The sequence below is a fragment of the Kryptolebias marmoratus genome, linkage group LG13, assembly GCF_001649575.2.
Source record: "Kryptolebias marmoratus isolate JLee-2015 linkage group LG13, ASM164957v2, whole genome shotgun sequence".
NCBI lineage: Eukaryota > Metazoa > Chordata > Actinopteri > Cyprinodontiformes > Rivulidae > Kryptolebias > Kryptolebias marmoratus.
Window position 1 is genome coordinate 2,848,927 of NC_051442.1, and position 21,557 is coordinate 2,870,483.

At 45.0% G+C, this 21,557-nt stretch overlaps 2 protein-coding genes across 6 annotated transcripts in view; one reads left to right on the forward strand and one right to left on the reverse strand.

The window, feature by feature from the left end:
* Positions 1-7,839: 7,839 nt before the first annotated feature.
* On the forward strand, positions 7,840-17,782 carry castor2 (cytosolic arginine sensor for mTORC1 subunit 2). 2 transcript variants are annotated; one of them, XM_017429199.3, is made up of 9 exons: positions 7,840-8,163; positions 11,085-11,155; positions 13,242-13,435; positions 14,379-14,511; positions 14,747-14,870; positions 15,280-15,390; positions 15,798-15,880; positions 15,964-16,058; positions 16,149-16,578. In XM_017429199.3, the coding sequence occupies exons 1-9, from the start codon at positions 8,051-8,053 to the stop codon at positions 16,248-16,250; spliced, it is 1,026 nt and encodes a 341-aa protein (XP_017284688.1). In that variant the 5' UTR covers positions 7,840-8,050; the 3' UTR covers positions 16,251-16,578. The 2 variants fall into 2 exon arrangements, with proteins under 2 accessions (XP_017284688.1, XP_017284689.1); XM_017429200.3 differs by lacking the exon at positions 16,149-16,578 and adding an exon at positions 16,585-17,782 and having other exon boundaries at positions 7,841-8,163.
* The window catches only part of rcc1l (RCC1 like), a 12,527-nt gene continuing 6,100 nt past the window's right edge, over positions 15,131-21,557 (reverse strand). Inside the window, exons 9-16 of one of the 4 annotated variants that reach the window (XM_025008814.2) lie at positions 21,120-21,207; positions 20,852-21,025; positions 19,914-19,999; positions 18,950-19,553; positions 18,636-18,705; positions 17,821-17,855; positions 17,260-17,307; positions 15,131-15,589 (exon numbers count right to left, since the gene is read on the reverse strand). In XM_025008814.2, the coding sequence (XP_024864582.1) occupies positions 19,476-19,553; positions 19,914-19,999; positions 20,852-21,025; positions 21,120-21,207 (426 nt within the window). In that variant the 3' untranslated portion in view covers positions 15,131-15,589; positions 17,260-17,307; positions 17,821-17,855; positions 18,636-18,705; positions 18,950-19,475. Of the gene's footprint in view, positions 15,590-16,810; positions 17,311-17,820; positions 17,856-18,635; positions 18,706-18,949; positions 19,554-19,913; positions 20,000-20,851; positions 21,026-21,119; positions 21,208-21,557 lie in introns of those variants that run through there. The other 3 variants (XM_017429196.3, XM_037978952.1, XM_037978953.1) reach the window with 3 other exon arrangements.

Sequence of the window (21,557 nt, forward strand, 5' to 3'; positions counted from 1 at the left end):
GCGAGGGGCGGGGAGAGGTAAGGTGGGGTGAGGGGGGTGGAGCAAGGCGAGGTGAGGCGTTTAGTCTGCAAGCTGCGGCAGGAAGTCACCTGTCTGACCCTCGTTTCCACAGAAACCTTTTTTAGCTGAAACGACGATGAAACCGTCGGCTGTCAGTTTTCAGATATTTAAGAGTCACAGCAGCCGGTTTCAGCTGAAAACAGCCGAAGTTTTCTTGTTCCTGCTGAGAGTAAAACGTTCCTTTAATGAGGTTCTTCTGACAGAACCTGATCGTCTGAGAAGCTCTGAGCACAGAAGGCCGTAAACATTTCCCTTTAAGTTATTCGTTATTTTAAAGGATTTATCTCCCCTCACTGAGAGCAGAACGTTCCCCGGAGCAGCAGAACGTTCCCCGGAGCAGCAGCACGTTCCCCGGAGCGACCTTTCCTGCATGCCCACGCTCACTCCGACATGCAGCGTTCCTGCCTGCAGCTTCACGTCGTTCCCTAACGGAGCCCGGCATGTTTGTTCCCGGAACCGCCAGACATCCCGACGTCCCTCTGATGAAGCTCCTCGCCGCCACCATCTTAGTTTCTGTGTTGTTTTGAACCGTTCCTTTCATTTAATTTGATTTTTATTTATTTTTCCATCCCATCTTTGCTGCCGGGGAACGAAACCTCGGCTGCGTCTCGTCCCGTTTTCCTTCAGCCTCGGCTCGGTGATCCGTCCCCCTCCGGTGAAAACAACCAACCTGTGGTTTGGATTTTGTAACCTGTCTGCCTTTGTGTGCAAGCTCAATATAACGAAAAAGAAAAAAAAAAACTGTAAATGCATGCGTATGTTCATGGTTTTTGTCATGAAATGACTTTGCCTAATGTTTGATACTGTTTTCTGTAAAAAAAAAAACTAAAATAAAAATATCTATGACCGTGGATGCTCTCAGATTGCGCTAAAAACATTTTGTACCTTTGGACTCGATCGTTTCGCCTGTTTGGCTGCTGTGTTGATTATCTGAAGGTGTGACTTGATGTGGATTAAAAACTCTGTTGTTTTTTTTAATACTCAGGCACTTGTTTTTGTTTTTGATTTGTTGAATGTATGAATATAAATGCACTGTATCAAATTATATTTTAGTCCTTTGCCAAATGTAAAGCTTTTTGTCTTTTCTTATTTTCTCCACAGTCGGAAGCAGATTTTTACCAACAGAACGACTTCTAGCGCTCGGTTCGGATTCCCCAAATTATTTCCGTTTGATTTCAAAAAGCCGAGATGATGATGATGATGATGATGATGATGATGTCATGGGTTTGGAAGCTTTTGATTGGTTAGTCGACAACATTTCAGTTAATTAGAGGCACGACCGAAACGCTGCTTCTTTCTGTGACGTCGATGGAAAATCAGAAGAAATCAGCCAATCATCGACCTCCACGGCTCTGAGTCCAACTTCCAGCCACCTGAGGAACATCTGGGAACATCTAGGAACACCACGGGAACGTTCTACCGTCAGGACGGGGACGGGTTCCGGCGCCAAACGTTTCAGCCTCAAAACAAAAACGAAAGGCTTCGTGAAGCTGGTCGGAGTCATCATCCGCAGAGACACGAGTCCTGGACCAACGTGGACCAAGAGGTCCCTCAGAGACGAAGGCATGAAAGACAAGAAAAACCTTCCTGTTTGGAGACGCGTCCCGCGGTCCGATGGAACTAAAACCGTCGTTACTTCAGGAGGAAAAAGGAAGAAGCTTCAAATCAAATGTGGAAATATTGAAGCGACGTCTCCGAGCGTCAAACAGGAAGTTAAAGCTTGAGTCCAAATGGACATGTCCCTCAGCAGACAGACAGGTTCGAGTGGCCGTCACAAAACCCAGAGGAGATCTACAAACCCGACCTGGTTCCACCGGTTCTGTCAGGAGGAACCGGACAAAACTACAGCAAACTGTGGTGAGAAGCTGAGGAAGGAAACCTGAGTCCTGAAGACACGGGTGGAAACTGGAGACTTTGAAGAAAGTAAAATAAAATATTATTTACCATTTTTTGGGGCATTTAATAATTTGAATTAGTTTTGAGAATCCAAACCTAAAACAGAAAAAGGTTCAGTTTGATTTGAAGTCGGAGCGCGAGGAACAAAATGGCTGCAAGGCGTTCTTCAGTGTCTGGAAACATCTGGTTACAGCCGTCTAAAGAACAGATACAGAACCAGAACTTTACAGAAAGTTCACCAAATAAACCAAAGAGAAGTAAAAAAAAAACAACAACAAACCTGTAAACAGAACCACAGGTTTGTCGTTCCGAGTCGTTCCTCGGAGCCCAGCAGGCACTTCCTGCCGCCTCAGAGAACCTCGGGTTCTGTGTTTGGACCGAAAAACAACAGGAACTTCTTCACCGCTGAGTTTCCTGCGCGGGGGGAAGGTCTGCAGGCTTAAAAATTAATGACTTTCTTTCTTATCGACTTTAAATCTCCAAAGCCAAAGAGATTCCTCCTTTCAGTCGCAGCTCAGCTGTGAGATCTGCTTCAGAAAAGATCAACAATTTAAAAATAATCACTGAACAGCTTTTTATATTTGCCACGAAAGGCAGGCGATCAGGTGTTCAGTGATCAGGATTTACTGAAACTCAGAAGATAATCTTTGGACACGTCTACAACTGATTAACTAACCCAATTGAAGATGGTTGCCACAGCTAATTGATCTTAGCAAACACAAACATTGATTTGGTCCTCCAACATCAAGGTGCTGATACTGTTCTACTAGTTGGAAACACAAACACTTAATTTAACCAATGTGAAATACTTTGGCTCCACTGTTCAGTAACTTGGAAATCAGTAAAGTTAAAAAAAAAAACTGGTAAAATTGTTAAAAGAAAAGTGTTTTTCTTTTTGCTGGACCCCAATATGAAGTGATTAAAAACTAACATTACAAAATGATAGATATTCTGCTACAAAAGACTATTTATTAAACTATATAAGTAAATAAATAAACATGTTGCTAAAATGCAACTAATATGACAAACAGTAGTTGTCAATAAATGATTTGGATGCTTAGTTCTTGCCATGGCGTCAATTATATTTAAAATAAACATCATTCTTTTCACTCTGAAGTTTAAAACTGTCGTTTTAGACCCGTTAGCGCCCAGAACTCAAGTCTCAGCTTCTCCAAATGTTTAACCTGATTTACAGCTGATTTTCTGTTTGCTGTTGTGTCCATTTTGACCCAAGTTTTGTTTCATCCGGTGATTATTTTCTGAGGGTTTCATTCAAATCTCTCCAGGGGTTAAAATATATTTTGCTAACAATTTAGAAAATAGCTTTCAGAATTTTTTTAATAAAAATAGTACTAAAAAGGGCCTTTTCAAATGTTCTGTTTGGCTTAGCTAGCAAATACTCAAGAGTTCAATAAACAGTTTATGTTATTTATAAATATATTTATAAATAAATATATTTTACCACTAGATTAGCTAGCTAGTTAGCTAACATCTATAGTAAGCTGTTAGCTAGCTAGCTATTTCACTAGCTAGCTAGCTAACCAAGTGGTAATAAAATATCTAGCTAACAAATTATATAATTAGCATCCAGATAGCTGGTTAACTGGTTAGCTAGCTAACATTTAGACAGTTGGTTAGCGAGCTAACTATCTAGCTAACATAGCTAACATCTAGATAGCTAGTTAGCCTAACTTGCTAACATCTACAGTAAAAAGAAGGCCGTTAGCAGCTCTAAAGTGTCCAAGAATTTGTTTACTAAAGTGTTTATGCAGTTCTACTGATTATTAAAATAATAATAATAACATCTGGGTCCATCTAAGGAATTTTAATGTTTATAAAGTAACGTTTAAACTCAGGAGAGGCTGTAACATTTGTTTTTGCTCACTTTATTTTCTACTAGAAAGCAGTTAATGCTCGACAGAATATTTCAAGAAAACTATTCTACCAAAATCTCATTAAAGGTCTGTGCTGACAGAAGTTTATATGTTTTTGAGGATGAACAGAAATGTGGAAGATTTACTTTTCTGTCGAGAGGCAGACTTTTAGGATGCTTTGAACATTTGTGATTTATGTCTGAGCAACAAAAACCTCAGGAACTCCGAGCTGCCGTCTATCCTCAGAATGATCGATGAGGGGTTCTGGAGGCTTGTTGGGTTCGCAGCTGAAGTCTGAAGACTCCGTCTCTGCGGGTGATGAAGAAAAACAAAACATTACAGCCCGTCTCAAGAGACACGCAGTCATAAAAACAAAATAAATCATGAACACAAGATTAATAGGTTCTTTTACTTGAAAACGATTTTACACATATAAGTGTGACGTCTGGTGACCTGAGAGTCAGCGGGAGGTTCTGTTTGTTTCAGAAAAATATAACCAAGGATTTCTGATTGCATGTTTTTAAATTAGCTGAAGGGAAGAATCAGCTAAAAACGAAGTTATACTCATTACTCTTCAGAATCCTCACATTTAGACCATTCCATTTACCAGTTTTAGACTAATTTAAATATCTTCCCATTCAGATCATTGCATTCCGGTGTTTCAATCACCTCCATGACCACAGGTGTATAAAATCAAGCACCTAGGCATACAGGCTGTTTCTACAACCATTAGTGAAAGAATGGGTCGCTCTCAGGAGCTCAGAGAATTCCATCATGGAAAAGCGACAGGAGGCCACCTGTGCAAAAAGTCCATTTGTTAAATTTCCTCGCTACTAAATATTCCACAGTCAGCTGTTAGTGGTTGTATAACAAAGTGGAAGAGAGTGAGATCGACAACGTGAAGCGGTCGGTCATGTAAAACCACAGAGTGGGCTCAGAGGATGCTGAGGAGCACAGAGGTCACCAACGTTCTGCAGAGTCTTCAGCTCCAGACTCCATGTTTCCTTCAGATCAGCTCAGGGACAGAGAGCAGAGAGCTTCATGGAGGGTTTCCATGGCAACGGCTGCATCCAGGCCTTCCATCACCGAGAGCAAAGCGTCGGAGGCTGTGGAGTAAAGACCGCTGCCGCTGGAGGAGAGGAGACGTGTCCCCTGGAGGGACGGATCACCTCTTCTCTGGACGACTCTGGGTTTGGTGGTTCTTGAATTTTATGCTCCCAACTTTGTGGGAACAGTTTGGGGACGGACGCTTCCTGTTCCAACATGGCTGAGCACCAGAGCACAAAGCAAGGTCCACAAAGACGAGGATGAGGAAGAACTGCACAGAGTCTGGAGACTGAGAGCCTTCTGTCCAACATCAGTCTGACCTCACAGGTGAGCTTCTGGAGGAATGGTCCAAAACTGCTGAAACTGCTTCCTGAGACAAACAGGCCCCCAGAGACGAAAGGAACAATGACTTTTATTTCTCTCATCTGACATTTGATTCAGAGAACAAGAAAACAAATCCGAATTTCCTTTTATTCATCCCGATCCGCGGTGCTGTCAGGATGTAGCATAAAGAGTCAAAACGTTGAACTTTCACTTTCTCACAGATTTAACCTGAAAGAACCGCCGCAAAACATGAGCTGCTTTAAGGCTCCGTTCTGACTAGCTGTTAGCTCATCAGTTGTGTCGGAGGAAGGCTCCGTTCGTCCAGACTGAGGCTGCTCTACAACAGACACTAACATCCATAACGGTTTCACTTTAAAATGGTCGGAATGTCCTGTTTTATTAAGTTCCATAACTGATTATTTGCGACCCGATTTATAAATAGCTGGGCAGAACCTAACAATCCAACTCTAACCTTCTGTTTGTTTATTTATCCAGACGCTCGTTTGTTTCCTGTAAACGATCTGAACGGTAGCTGTTTGTCTTCAGCGGAACAGATTTTTTGTTTTTGTTTTTCTCCTCCGGTTCTGATCGTTTGACGCCGCAGACTCAATTATCTCTGCTGTTCGCCTAATTTTGTTGTCGGCTGTTGAAACTAATTACTGCTGCAGTCGGAGCCTTGGCTGAAAACGCTGTGAGAAAATAAACACGACTCCTGAAAAAAAAAAAGAAGAATTATTTCCTCGTCGGGAGTTAAAATTTAAGACGATGAAATGAAACTGAGACTCAGACGCTGCTCACTTCCTGTTTGGGTTCCAAGAGAAACTCGATGAACAAGACGGAACCTCCTGTAGGCCGTAATTCAACAAATAATATCTTACCTGCTGTAGACAGATCTTTGAAGTAAGGCTGTCCCCCTCCATTATTCCTTCCACAGCATGATGCTACCACCACCATGCCTGACAGCTGGTTCAGTGCTCTGAGGTTTATCAGCCTCGGCTTCACTCCAAACAGATTTATTGTCCTTGTGGAAAAAAAACTCTTTGTCTCATCTGTGTGGACAGGGATCCCAGTGGACAGGGACACTTTTACTTAAAACCTTTAATATTAACTGTTGGAGTCAACCCGATTCAAGATGGCCGCCACAGCTAACTGACACCCAAAAGGCTGAAACTCAGTCAGGTTTACAGATACTGTGCTAAGGTTTGATGTGGTAGTAGCTGAGAGTCGTCCCCAACACGCACTCCAAGCTCAAACACGTATATATTAGAGTATCCATCTTGTTTGTTTTTACTTATTTGTTGTTGTTTTTTAACACAATATGTCCGTTTATATTCAGGATAAATATGTCAGATGTTATTCTTCATCCCCGTGAAACGCCTAAATTCTTAATTAATTTATAAAAACGAACGAACAAAAAAAACTGCTGCTTTTCCCCGAAATTCTAATTTGAGAGCGGGGGTCGTTCTAAAGAAAACCACATTTCCCAGCATGCCGCGCGTCCTGGAGCCCCGCCCCCTTCGTTTGAATGGCAAGTTGTTTGTTTCACTCGGACCAGCTGCTAACTATTCCAGTCGGAGAGCAAACATGGGGACCAGCGGTCTCCCTTTGACAAGTTTCACAAGATGGTTGGAAAGGCACTTCCGCTTTCACGGTGTCCCTTCACAATAAAGGCTCTAGGACCAGGACAGCATAGAACTTAGCTGATCATTCCCTATATTTTTTATTGTTATTATTTTGATTTCTCACGTTTTTTTGTTTGGCTTTTAAGTTTTAATTCCTGGAAATATTTTCTAAACAACTGAACCTACAGATTTAAATTTTGACTTTGTTATCCAGGGATATTTTTTTAGTGTTTATTTGATTTTCCTGCCTGAGATCATTAAGTCTCATGTGGGAGTAACTTATTTTGATTTTTTTTTTTTTTTTGCTATTCTTTGCATTATGTTTGATATATTTGTGTGGTTTTGTCGTTCATCATCTCTTTGCAGTCAGTTTGTGTCACGGTGTGTTTGTTGTTACCATGGTCATTTTAGGTCACTTTTAAAATCAAATTATACTTATTTTGTATCTTTTTTATTTTGGGCAGGTGGGTCAAATTTGGCCTTTTAGTTTTTATTTCATATAAAGATAGTTTTTAACTGTTTGTGCAGACTGATGGCTTATTTTATCTCAACACTGGAAACCTCGGCTTTGGTAAAAAAAAAAAAAAAAAGCTGAGCTGTTGCTAGGCAACAAGAAAGAACCGTTAGCAACAGTTATGGCTAGCTAGCTAACAGAGTCTTAGCATCATTTATATAATATTTAATTTAAATTTAATATATTATGCAATATTTCAATGTAATAAAGCAATTGATGATTCTGAAAATACTTCATACTCTTCTTTTCCATTTTAAATGCTAATATTTTCATTTGAATAGTTCAGTAGCTTGAGTGTATGCTAATGTTAGCTAGCAGTGTATGCTAGTTAGCATGCTCGAGTCACCTCTTTTAACGTTAAATTAGGAATTAAACTTTGAATTAAAAAAATAATTTAAGAAAACCATATACCAATAAGGTGTTTTAGCAGCTTTAAAGGTTTGCTAGCTACGTTTATGTGACTAGGGTTTGCTTTTATTGTGAAAAGCCGGCAGCGGACGTGCGCGGGGTTCGGTTGCGGGTTTGACTGCAGGTCCGGGTTTTACCTCCTTTGCTTTCTTTATTCCACCCTGCCTCCCCCGTTTCGTTCTCTGTTTAATGCGCCCCGGCCCTCCGTATGTGTGTATTTATTTATTTATGCATTCTGCTTGAAAGTATTTAGCCTTTTCTTTTTGTACATTTTAGCCGTTGCTTCAAATGAGAAGACGGAAAAGATGGAGCTCCACATTTTAGAGCACAGCTTGAAAGTGGCGAGCATAGAGAAAGAGGGGATCCAGATTTGCACTCACGGATTAATCAAACTCGCCTTCTTGGCCTCCAAAACAAGGTGGGTAACTTCTCTGGGCTCAAACTGCGGAGTCGGTGTTGTTTGGCTGCTGTTAGCGGAAAGTCCGGCCGGGCTGCATCCTGGAAAAGCTGTTTATTGTTCCTGCTTTAATCCGGGCTGTTCTCGCAGCGGTTCTGACCCCAGAACCCGTCGGTTCTGGTTCTGCTGCTCCGGGTTTCTCTCCCTCTGCTCAACCCGAAGCGAACAGCTGAGGAGATCAGCTGCCGGGAAACTTTTACTGCCGGCAGGCCTGCAGCTCTGCTGCGAGACCTGGAAACTGCAGGAAAACTACAGGGAAAACTGCAGGAAAACTACTGGGAAACTGTAGGAAACTGCAGGGAAAACTGCAGGAAAACTACAGGGAAAAGTACTGGGAAAACTGTAGGAAACTGCAGGGAAAACTGCAGGAAAAATACAGGAAACTGCAGGGAAACTACAGGGAAAACTTCAGGAACACTGCAGGAAAATTACTGGGAAAACTATAGGGAAAATTACAGGAAACTGCAGGGAAAACTATAGGGAAAACTACAGGAAACTATAGGGAAAACTACAGGGAATTACAGGGAAACTACTGAGAAAACTGCAGGGAAACTACAGGAAAACTACAGGAACACTGCAGGAAAATTACAGGGAAAACTGCTTAACACTGCTGGAAAACTACAGGAAGACTGCAGTCCGGCCTGAACGACCTGTTGAAGATCTGTTTACTTTGAACCGTTTGAAGAAGCTAAATAGAAGCTAAAAAACACAAAACATTAGCTAAAAAATCAAACCAACAAACATCACGCTAAAAGCTGAAATCAGCTAAATTAATGCTAACAGCTAAAACTAGCAAAACTGTTGTTAAAAGCTGAAGCTAGCCAAGCTGTTGCTAAAAGCTAAAACTAGCCGAGCTGTTCAGGGTATCACTCCTCACACAGTAGCTGCTCCTCCGAGTCCCGGATAGAAAAAGCGGGTAAAGAAAACTTATGTTGCTAAAAGCTAAAATTAGCATAGCCCTAGCTAAAAGCTGAAGTTAGTAAAACAGTTGCTAAAAAGACAATAATGAAGAAAGTATGCTAACATGGATTAGCAAAACTGTAGCTTAAAGCAATAATAGGGGAAAACTAGCTAAAAGCTAAAATGTACCAAAACAGTAGCTAAAAGCAGCTTAAGAAGACCAACAGAACATGCTGAAGTAGATTTCAGAGAACGACGGTCTCAACATGTTTTTATGGAAACATTTTTGTAAATAAAGTTAATTCAAAAAGTCTAAAAGCTTCAGCTAAATACTCCTTATGTAGCCGAATTCTTCGATAATTAAAGGTTCTAAGGTTTTGTTCCACCCGTGGCTTTAAACTCGTTTCTTTTTGTTCTCACTCGTTTGTCTTCACGTTTAACGGCTTTAGATTCAGCTGCGAAGCTTTGGGGTTGTTTTTTTTTAAACAAATGGGAAAAGTTTAAAACCTAAAGGATTTTATTTTGTTTTCAGGAAAGCAGCAGAAAGCAAAGGTTGACACTTAATCTGGATTTATTGGTTTATTGATCGGCGGCGAGTGATTAGATCATCAGGACAGCAGCTTCTGTCCTCCTGACGCTTCTTTTCTGTGGTCATCAAACCGACGGCAGTAAAGATTTTAGCTTCCTGACGCGAGTCTTCATCGTCTGCAGCGTCTCGAGAGTCGCTTCGAGTCGGCGTGCGGGTCGTTATCGAGCTCGCCGCCCTGCTGGGACGCTCAGACTTCGGTCCGGGCGCCGCCTGATAACAGGACGCCAGTGTTTCCAAAACAAAAGCCTCGGCTGGTTTCTGGTCTGTGTTCAGCGGCGGCGTAAACAAATTCACTTCCTCCGGCCGAAGGCGACAGACAGAGTCTGCCCCGGTCCAAACTCTAAATGTCCCCACGCCGCCATCCTCATTAGCAGGACATATCAGCGGTAATAAAGATGGACAAAGTGACTCCGTCGCCTTCAAATGTCCAAAACTGAAGGCAAAATGTTGGCTCTTTGGTGCTGCCATCTTGTAGTTTTGGGTCTAGATGTTGAATCAGGGATGTGGGGCAGAATCCTCAATCTGAAGGTACTGAAATGTCTTTTTTTTAGTTTTTATTCAGGAAAATGTCCCGTTCCTTTAAATGGACAAGTGCGGCTTTAAGTGCCCCCGGGCACCAGGGGGCGCTCATCCTCTGTGTCGATGGTCTGACCGTTTGTCTCCAGGCTCTTCCACAAAACGTTTCCGCTAAATTCCCCTCAAAGACCAGTAAATCAAAGATGGTGTTAGCATTCAGAAATGAGGCAGGCACCGCGGAACCAGCAGCCGCGTGGAAACGAGTCGTTTCGAATGATTCTCTTTGTGGACGACTCGTTTTGGAAACTGAATGCAAAGTTTCTGTTTGTCACCGTCGGTCTTCCCTCTGTGATAAATCTGAAGTTGTTTAATCCTGAGAACCGCGTGTTACCGCTGTGCCTCGCCGCGGCGCACCGCCTCGGTCTGGTCGGAAGGCGACTCAAGTCCCGGTTGGAAAACTTCATCAAAAGCCGAACTGAAGCTGGAGTTCTCCAAGTACGGAAAACCAAAAAAAAAAAAACAGATCATGACCAAATCTCTGTTTCAGAGTTTGAATGTTCATGTTCGGATGATGTCTTCAGCTCGTAGCTCCGTGTCTCTGGAATGAAACCGTCTCTGGATCGTTCCGGACGTTTTTACGTCCAGAACCGCGGCTGAAGGTTCGGTTCTGCTCCTCGGTACCAAACGAGACGTGGAAACATCTTTAACTGTTTTAGGAACGTCTCAGGAGGCCGAGGCGACCGTTGGTTTATGATCTGTGTCGTTAAGCTTCACGTTGTGTGTGTGTGTGTCTGTGTGTTCTCGTGTGTGTGTGTGTGTGTGTGTGTGTTCATGTCGATGCAGCCGCTGACGAAATGTTTCTGTTTCCGTCTTTCAGATGCAAGTTCTTCAGCCTGACAGAGACTCCGGAGGACTACACCATCATCGTGGATGAGGAAGGCTTTAAAGGTGAGGTCTGCGTCACCTGATCTGGAGAAGTCACCGTGGCAACCCCAGATTGGGCAGCGTGTGTGTGTGTGTGTGTGTGTGTGCGGCTGTTTGAGCACACTCTGTCACCGCAGATGCGAGGCGTGTTTTGCGGTTGGCCGGATGATTGAACGCGTGTCATTACAGCCGCCGCTCCACTCCGACCCTCCTCGGTTACCGTGGGGACCACACGCTACCTGTTGCATAAACCGGCGCAGGTATTTTCTGCCGGTCACTGCCTCCCGACCGGGTTCACGTCTGTGTGTGTGTGTGTGTGGTTGGGTAACGTTCTGTAAACACCTGAGACACTCGGCGTAAACTGTCCCGACCCCGGCGAGGAGAACGCGTTCCCAGGTGAGCAGGTCGTGTCCGACTCTGAGCTCAGGTCGTTAATGAATCATGGAAGTCAGTGACCGAACGCAGCCTGAAGGTGGCGCCTCACCGGGCCGAGTCTCCAGAACACTCCCGACTCGTCTCGGCCCCGGCGTCGTCCAGCTGTTCTTTGATGGGCCTGAAACCCACTGATGATAAATAAGAACGAGTCTTTATCTTAGCGGTGAACTCCGGTGGTTCAGGGAGATAAAATAATGTGCGCGACCAACAGTACAGGTTAACCGGCTGCTCTAAATGAAGCGACACGTTTCACGGAAAATTTACTGATTTCCTCACAGTTTGAGTCACCGACTCGTCCGTCTGAGGTCCGTTTAAAAATAAAACCATGATTCAGCCGCGCTTCCTGTAAAACGTCACACTTTCTACTAAAACTGATGTCTGAAAAACAAAATAAGGGAGGTTGGACTTTTAATTAGTCACCTTTTGAGTCGTTGGTAGGAGGCTGTAAATAAACGGCTCGGAGAGGAAGTTAAACTCGTTAATAATTCAGCAGACATGAGGACAGCGTGGGGTTAAAATAACTAAAATAATAATATCCTCCCGTCTGTCACCTTCAGCTAAACCAGGAGAGACCAAACGTCTTATTAACATAAATAATCACGCAGATCAATAACCTGATCGATCGATTTCTCTGATCTTTATGATCGAAGTCGTCCTGCAGGGTTTAAGGTTTCCATCGTTTGACGGTTTGTGCTGAAATTACCGTAACATCTGCTCCAAAACACGAGGAGGTTTAACAAACCTTCAGGTAAAAACCGGAGGACGGACGCGACCAGCAGCTGTCAGTTGGACAGGCGGGCGATCATGTAACCGAGCGGGAGCAGCGTTCTCCCGAACCGGAGGAAATAGGGATTTTATGATCAGTTCTGTCGATTCTCTGAGCAGCCAGGCGCCGTTGTTGTACCGCCACCTCTGATTGGGCCTCCGGTTCCCCTCGTCCCCCGCCGGCGTCGGGCCTCCAGGACCCGCCGGTTCCTGCCGGGGAACCAAACTTTTCCCTTTTAAAGGATCTCCTCCCGCCCGACGGTTCGGACTCTGAGGAGGAGGAGGAGGAGGGGGGACTATTTTTAGTCACCATAAACGTAAACAGTTGCCTCCATCTTCAGTCAGCAGCTTTGAGCGACTCTCACGTCGTTTACTGACCCTCCAAACGAAGCCAAACATGACGTCTTCTTACGGTTTGGGTTCTAATGTTCGTGTTGGCTGTGGTTCTTCTGCTGGAAGGACCCCGCCTCCTATTAGACCCTCCTCTTCCTGTCTGTTTGTAAATCACTTCCTGGAACCCGTCTTCTCGGCTGAATGAAATCTCTCCCAATGGTTCTAAAAAAAACAAAACCCAAAAATTCTCAGAAATTATTCTGAAAATCTGCTGATTTGGGACTCTTCAAACAGCCAACCAGCCTCGTTCCTGAACATCCTCCTCCTCCTGAACCTTTAGACCCCGCCTCTTGAACCTTTAGACCCCGCCTCCTGAACCTTTAGACCCCACCTCCTGAACCTTTAGACCCCGCCTCCTGAACCTTTAGACCCCGCCTCCTGAACCTTTAGACCCCGCCTGCGGTCGCTCGGACTCAGGAGGAGTTTATGACGGTTTTTGTGTCGCCTGAAAAGCAGCTGAAGCAGATTAAACGCAGCTGCAGTCGGACTGATGTTCCAGATGTTTGTTTGTCCGCAGAGCTGCCGCAGTCGGACCTCATCAGCGTCGCGGACGCCACCTGGCTGGCGCTCAACGTGGTGTCGGGCGGCGGCAACGCTTCCAGCTCGCAGCCCATCGGCGTCACCAAGATCGCCAAGTCAGTCATCGCGCCGCTGGCCGACCACAACATCTCCGTCTTCATGCTGTCCACGTACCAGACGGACTTCATCCTGGTGAGTGAGGAAGACGAGGTAAATGAGATCCAGCTGTTGGGTCGTGATGTTTCTCCTCCTTCAGCTCCGATCAGGGATGGAGGATCTGAACCATCAGATCGGCTCTCAGGAGCTTCAAACTGATCCGTAGTTTGTTGAAATTCATCGATTTTTCTCCTGGAAACGAGTTGGTTTTATTTACGGAGGACTGATTTAAAGGCAGATCAGGACAGAAATCCTCTTCATGGATCCATTTTTACACAAATCTGAATCATGTCTGGAATCCATATTTGTAGTTTCTGCAACCTGAGGTCGTTCTGGACCAAGTTCAGGAATTATTAGGAAGAGTTTTTAACTTTAGGGTCAAATTATATTTAAAAATAAAATGAAACTTGAGTTCATAACTAAAGCAGCTCAGTTAAAGTTTAAATCTGAACTAATCTGAAATAAAATACAAAAATAATCCGACAGAAGAGGCTCCACGTCCCCCCCTCAGCTTTAGCTCTTGGTTTGACCCAATTAGGACATTTTGTCCCCAGAGACGTCCTCCGTCTGTTCATCCTGTTCCTGGATAACTTATATTTTAATGTCGGCGTTAAGGAAGGCCGCCAATGAAAATCGGGTCGCCACATCAAAAACCAAGATGGCCACCGTCACATACGTGTAAACCGGCTGCCATATTTGTTCAACAGAATTATACTTTCAGGTAAAATAAAACCAGGAAGTAGAAATGTTTTCCTCAAATGACTGAGGCAGATTAATTCCATTAAACAGCCGCCCTAATAAAATGGCTCCCCCTGATCGCCAGGACACGCCCCTCGGCGCCGCCTCAATGGTTCCACGTGTTGGTTTGTTGTTGTTTGTTTTTGTCGGCAGGACTCGGAGCTTCAACACAAACAGAACGAGTTTTATTTTATTTTATTTGTAAACGGTTAAAGTCGTGCCGTCCTCTCCGCCCCCTCAGGTCCGGGAGCGCGACCTGCCGATGGTCATGCACACGCTGTCTTCCGAGTTCACGCTGCTCCGAGTCGTCAACGGAGAAACGGTCGCCGCTCACGACCTCGGAGTCACCAACGGCTTCGTGAAGCCGAAACTCGGTGGGTTTCTGTGGGGGGAAGTAATCAGTTACAGTTACTTTTCTTTCAAAGTAACTTTATTACATTTAAATCCTTTTCTAAAGTAAAACTGTGATAATTTTATATTAATATTAGAGGAACCTGGAAAATAAAGCTCAGCTTTTTAACAGTAATTGTAATCATGATGCAGATTTTTTTATTTACAGTCTGATGTAACAGATGAGTTACATTTATTTTGTCGTCCTCGTCCTCCCAGTTCCCCGTCCCGTCATCCACCCGCTGTCCAGCCCCGGAAACATGTTCTGCGTGACCAGCCTGGACCCGGACACGCTGCCCTCTGTCGCCACGCTGCTCATGGACGTCATGTTTTACTCTGGAGGGTCAGTTACCGTATCACCCGCCTCATTTCACGCCTGATCGGGAGGTTAAAACGTTAAAAAGCTCAGTTAGCATAGATGCTAACGTAACACTGAAATTTCCATAGCAAAGCTAACAGATTAGCATCCTGTTCGTTAAATATTATTTACAGGAGCTACGGTGGCTCTGCTGGGACAAACAGCAGATTAATGTTTAACCGATTCAGAATCCTCCATGTCCACAACCAATTCAAGATGGCTGCCACAGCCAACAGTAGCTGAGAGTCTGTTCGATAAAAATCAGATTTATTTATTTTACAGTAAAGATTTACGCTGCAATGACATTTAAAGACGGTAAAAGAGTCCGTTCAGTCAGCGAGAAGTTGTTCTCTAAGGTTCTCTGGTTCTGGTTCTGTTCTGGGTTCTTCTCCAGGTCCAAAGAGGTCGGAGCGTCCGGCGAGGACTCGAGTCACATCCGCTTCTTCTCCTTCTCCCTGATCGAGGGCTACATCTCTCTGGTGATGGACGAGCAGACAGCCCAGAGGTGAGCCCGGAGAACCCAGCAGGTTCTGTTCTGCAGGGGAACAGAGTCCCGGTCAGGATCCAGGGGGTGATCCGTTTGTTGCTAAGCGATAATGAAGAACTCGGGTGAACTCGGTGAGCTTGAGTCTCAGTGGGCGTCGCTCTGACTCATTGGTTCTGTCCTGATCAGAACCGGGCCGTTCACCGGTGGGTTTCATGACCTACAGACACGAGGAGGGAAGATAAAAACAGTTAGAACCGTTCTTTATGTTCTAAGACTGAATGTGTTGCTTTAAAGGGACAGTTCACCTAATTTATGCTCCTTGAACAGAACCGAACAGAACCCAGCTGCTGTTCTTGCTCTTATTCCAGGTCATAGTTTGAAACCGATTTCAGCTGACGGAGGTTCTGATCTGTTTTATTTTAAAGGTTCCCAAACAACGTTCTCTTCACCAGCGCCTCCGGAGAGCTCTGGAAGATGGTCCGGATCGGAGGACAACCGTTAGGATTCGGTGAGTCTTAAATTCACGGAACGTCTCTGTAGTTTAATCCTAACGCAGATAACAGAACCGCCTGTTTTCTCCTCCTCCTGCAGACGAGTGCGGCATCGTGGCCCAAATCGCAGAACCTCTGGCGACTGCGGACATTCCTGCGTACTACATCAGTACCTTCAAGTTTGACCACGCTCTGGTAAGAACCCAGATCTTCTTCGTTAAAATGAATCCTGGAACGGGACACGCTTTAGAACGTGCACCAGAACCGCCTGAGTTCTTCCTGCAGGAAGCAGAGGTTCTGGTCCATCGATGGGACAGATCCGCAGACTTCCTGCCCCCTTCGACCATCGGCCCGTTCTGTGTTCTCTACAGAAGGTCGGGTTCTTAAATCCCTGTCCTCCGTCACTGCTGCCGTCTGATTGGCTGATCGGGTCAGACAGGTAGTTTCCACTTCGTAGTCCTTTCAAAATAAAGCTTCAATGCTCCTGGCAGGAATCAGGATCCTGTGGAACCAAAGCTTCACATCGTCGTTTCTGCCAGACATGAACCTCAGAACCGTAAAGAACCATAACGTCCGTCCATCTTTTTACTGAGAGGCACCGTTAAAAAAAATGTTTTATTTTTAATTCCCCACTCTCTGTAGGGTCATTAACCCCAACTGTCCTCTGTGGACATCTGGAGGACATGTTTGAGAAACCCAGGGTTCTTTTCTGCTCTCGCAGGTTCCCGAGGAGAACATCCAAAGTGTCATCCGAGCTCTGCGGACGGAGGGCGCCGCGCCGTGAGCGGAGCTGCGGGAACCCATCACGGCGGCCATCTTCAGTCATTTCGTTCAAAAACAAAAAAAAAGTGCCAAGAGCGAGTCGCTGTGGATCAGCTGGAACGTTCTCCTCCTGTTCCTCGTTCCTGCTTTAGTTTACTAAACTTAAAACGTTTCTTTCCTCTAAAGCTGCTCCTCCTCCTCCCCGCCGCCACCGTACTGTAACGTTACAGAACTCCAGGAAGGATGATGAATGTACTCCCAACAGGAAAAAGATTTATATTTATCAGGCTCTCCGTGGGTCATTTTCTCTCAGTGCCAAGATGCTTGGACGCCTTCGTCAGAAGATTTTTACTCGTGTGCAATTTGAATGAGACACTTTCACAGAGAACCCGTTTTTAGTTGCTGTTAATCGGAAACATGAAGGAAGTTCTCCCTGTGAGCAGAACCTAACCTAGAACATCCAGTCAGAATTAAACCGTTCTTCAAAGAGCCATCTACAACAGGTAAGATATTCTCTCTAACCATCCCACAGAATAATCTGGAAAAAAAAGCAGGATTACGGTTCTAAAGCCGCTCGTTCTGCAGAAAGTTCCTACATTAAAGCCATAAAATGTGTTAAAACCATTAAACTCACATTATTCTCCGCCAAACAACCAGAAGTCGTGACGTTCTTCTTCTTCTTCTACTGAAAGGAAACAGATCGTTAAATGAACCCCGAACATTTACTGACAGAAAGTCTCGTTAGAAGAATTAAAAATGGCGGGTTCTTTTACATCTTTTATGGCTTTAAGACGTTCCAGTTTCTGCTCACAGCCTGAACTCTGACCCCCGACCTTTGACGTCTGAGCCACTTTGTGTGCTGAACATAAGCTACGGTTCACGCAGGGGTCCATTTAGGTCTTGAAGCTGTCCCTCTCCAGCTCCAGTCTGCACTTTAATGCAGGTCCCCCTGTCCCCCCGTCCCCCACAGACCTGCTGTACTGATGTGAAAACTGAGAGGACTCGTTACTCTCCTGGGTGATCATGTATTTATCAGTGTTAAAACACGAGGAAGGCCTTTTTGTTTTTTTTTCTGATTCCATTTCACAGAAACGTGTTTTCATTCGAAGCTTCTTGTGTGGAAACGAAATAAAACGAGCCGTTTGGTTTTTTTTTTGTCTGTGGTTGGCGAGTCGTTTGTTCAGGTTCTACTCACCGAGCGGGTCGGACCCGGTTCTGGTTGAAGGTTGGCTGCAGGAAGAGAAAAAGATCGTTAAGAATCAAGGTTCATCATAAAATAAAAATATATTAGAAAATCCTTAAACGTCCACAAACAAAATCAAAAGTTTCATTTCTGATTTAATTTATTTTGGATTTTCTTTAAGATTTACTGATAAATTCTTGCTCCCCAGAGGATAAACCAAAAACTGATTACTCCTAAGTTCTGATATTTACCACCTGCTGCCAAAAGGTGATGATGAACGTCTAAAGATGGCCGCCGCCTTAACCAGCACCAAAACGTCTGAGACTCAGTTTCACAGGTGGTAGTAGCTGAGAGTCGTCCTCTGAGGTCACGCTCCAACCTTCTTTAAACGAGAGTCGTCCTCCATCTAACTCTGTCCTCTGTCCTCCAACTCCCTCCATGTCCTCTCTAACTGCATCCATATATGTCCTTTTTGTCTTTAACGTCCTTCAACCATCTTTAAACGAGTTTTAAACTCCTGCATTCCTTCACGTAATCTTCCTCCTCCCTCTTCAGGCGTCTCCACAGAGTCCTCCATCTAACTCTGTCTTCTGTGTCCTCTGTCCTCACTCCATGTCCTCTTTGTCTCTAACATCCTTCTGTCCCTGTCCAAACCGTCTCAGTCTGTCCTCTCTAACTTTATCTCCTGGTCCTCCAACCTGTGCTGGACCTCTGATGACCTCATTCCTGATCCTGTCCATCCTCGTCCCTCCCAAGGAGAACCTCAACCTCTTCAGCTCTGACACTTCCTGTTCTGTCTCCAAACCGTCCAACATGGCTGCTCTCACCTTTGAACTTTGCTGTCACAGATCTGAAGCTTGTGTCCTCCAGGTTCTCCTCCACCCGTTCCGTTCTCACCTGCAAACATCAGAGTCCACAAAGGTTCCGTTAATTTATGTCGTCTTTACGACTTAACCGTTACTGTCTAGAAAACAAAATGGCTGCCAGTTCAGCTTTTTGCCGACATTTTAATTTGTAGAAATGTGGGATTGTAAAACGTTCTTGAGGTTCTGGTCGTGGTTCTCTTACAGAACCCCACCTCCGTCTTCTGCTCACAACCAAAAACATAAAAACTGGACTCTCGTTAAAATTCGTCTCTTACCTGAAGTGGGAGGAGCTTAAAAAGTGGCAGAAATCAGAGCCGTGTTCTGCGTCTTCAAACCGGACCGCCTGATGTTTCGCTGACAGAGACGAGGGTCGAGACGACTCTCAGCTACTACCACCCCTGACTTCAGGTCCGTGTCGGTGAAACAGAATCAGCTGCTCGTTGTCGTAGCTGAGAGTCGTTCTCAACACGGACGCCTTTTGAAGTGACAGGCGACATGCATTCCTTTAAAGAATGTCTTCAGAACCAGAGAAGGTCCTGGACTTCCAGGAACTCGTCGAACAAAAAAGGTAAAACTTTAAATTCAGGGAATTTTATTTAGGATTCTTTGAGTTCCGTTAAAAGTCCGACTTTGTCCAGAAGAGACGGATGAATCCTCGGAAGAAAAACTGGTTTCAGTTCTTTCCTTTCAGGAAAAACAAAAACAAACAAAACCTGAATCGTTGTTTCAATCGGACCCGACCCGATGACGTCACAGTTCTGCTGCGGACACGACCCGGATGGACCCGACCGGACCCGGGACTCACAGGAGGGACTTCACCAGTGCCACCATGTGGTCGACGCCACACGCTACGTCCACCACCTGACCCGGCACCGTCACCTGAGACAGAAAACCTCATCGTCACAAAACAGAAACTGATTCATGTCTTTCACCGTCCATCCAACTGTCTGTCCATCCGTCTGTCCGTCCGTCCATCCGTCTGTCCGTCCGTCCATCTGTCTGTCTGTCCATCCATCCGTCTGTCTGTCTGTCCGTCCATCCGTCTGTCCGTCCGTCCGTCCATCCATCCGTCTGTCCATCTATCCATCCGTCTGTCCGTCCATCTGTCTGTCCGTCCATCGGTCCGTCCATCCGTCCATGTCTGTCCGTCCGTCCATCCGTCCGTCTGTCCGTCCATCCGTCCATCCGTCCGAGTCACAGGAAGGAGAAACGGGTCGGGACGACTCAGCGTTTTCTTACTCGCCACGGGAAGTACTGGTCGTCCCTCTTTCCGATTCCCAGACAGCCTCTGACGTTCTTCCCCCAGACGAAGAGTTCCCCTCGTTCTGGAAGGAGAACATCAGAGAGAAACGTTTTCATTTACTGACAGAAAGTTTTCTGTTTGGTCATCATGAGCTTATTAATCCCTTTTAAAGCTGTTTTACTTCATTAAACGATTAAATTTCTCATAAATCTCCTTTAAAACTCGACCCAGAACAGTTAGAACTGAACCAGAACCAGAAAGTTAAACAATGAGCAGCCTGCCTGCAGCAGATAGCTCTTTGGACAACTGATTCCTCAGTCTGAGCTAACGGCTAGTCTGAGCTAACTGCTAATTTGGACTAACTGCTAGTCTGAGCTAACTGCTAGTCTGAGTTAACTGCTAGTCTGAGCTAACGGCTAATTTGGACTAACTGCTAGTCTGAGCTAACTGCTAGTCTGAGCTAATGGCTAGTTTGAGCTAACAGCTAGTCTGAGCTAATGGCTAGTCTGAGCTAACTGCTAGTCTGAGCTAAGGGCTAGTCTGAGCTAACGGCTAGTCTGAGCTAACTGCTAATTTGGACTAACTGCTAGTCTGAGCTAACGGCTAGTCTGAGCTAACTGCTAGTCTGAGCTAACGGCTAGTCTGAGCTAACGGCTAGTTTGAACGGGCTAAAACCAAACTGCTGCCTTTAAACACCTTTAATTTGAAAAGTTTCCTGAAGTTTTATTCATACGAACATTTTAAAACCATAGAAATAAACAAATAAAATCTAAAACTCATGAATGCTCTCATCCGTCTGTATCCTTCAGGTGTTATATTAATTCGATTACAGCTTCTTGTCTTCTTTTCGGCTATAAAGCACTTCCTGTTGAACACCACCGTACGGCGGCTGCTTTATAAATAAAGTTTGGTTAGTTTTGTATCAGGCTCTTACCCGTCACGGCAGCGAAATGGCTGAGGCCACACCTGATCTTGGCGACGGGCGCCGTGGGGTTAAACTCGGAGCGTCCGAACAGCGTGGGGGGGATCATCTCTGGAGTGGAGGACTCCGACAGCTCCGGGCCTTTTCCCAGAATGCCGTAGCCCCAAACGAACACCTCCCCGTTTTCTGGAACGCAAAAAAAACAAAAAAACATCTTCGTGACGAAATGATCAATTCTTCCTACGAGGCTGGAAATAAAACCAACTTTAAAAGGAATTACCGTTGAGAACAGCGACCTGCGTGCCTCCGCACGCCGCCTGGACCACCTTCCCACATCCGTTCAGAGGAAGATGGCGAGGAACGCTGATCTGAGCGACAGGAATAATAAATAAAACGTTAATTATAGCTACCAAGCCTTTAAAATTTACTTTAAAACCGACTGAGAGGCATTTCAGTCGTATGAGTGGCGGCCATCTTGAACATTAATCAGTTTTTAATCCCGATAATTTCTGACATGAACTCAGTTCACACCTCGGTCCTTAGAGGGTTAGGTTAGACAAACCTGTCCAAACTATTTTAGCATAGCTTTGTAAAATAACACGTGACCCAAAGAAACCAGACCCTAAACCCACCATGGTGGTCCCCCCCATCTGTGTGGACTCTAACCTCACCTGTGTGGACTCTGACCCCACCTGTGTGGACTCTAACCTCACCTGTG

Excerpts from the sequence above, each read along its gene's own strand:
- castor2 (XM_017429199.3), top strand. The coding sequence starts at position 8,051 with ATGGAGCTCCACATTTTAGAGCACAGCTTGAAAGTGGCGAGCATAGAG. Across the intron at positions 13,436-14,378 it reads ACCAGACGGACTTCATCCTG|GTCCGGGAGCGCGACCTGCC; the intron begins GTGAGTGAGGAA and ends CCGCCCCCTCAG. Across the intron at positions 16,059-16,148 it reads TCAAGTTTGACCACGCTCTG|GAAGCAGAGGTTCTGGTCCA; the intron begins GTAAGAACCCAG and ends TTCTTCCTGCAG.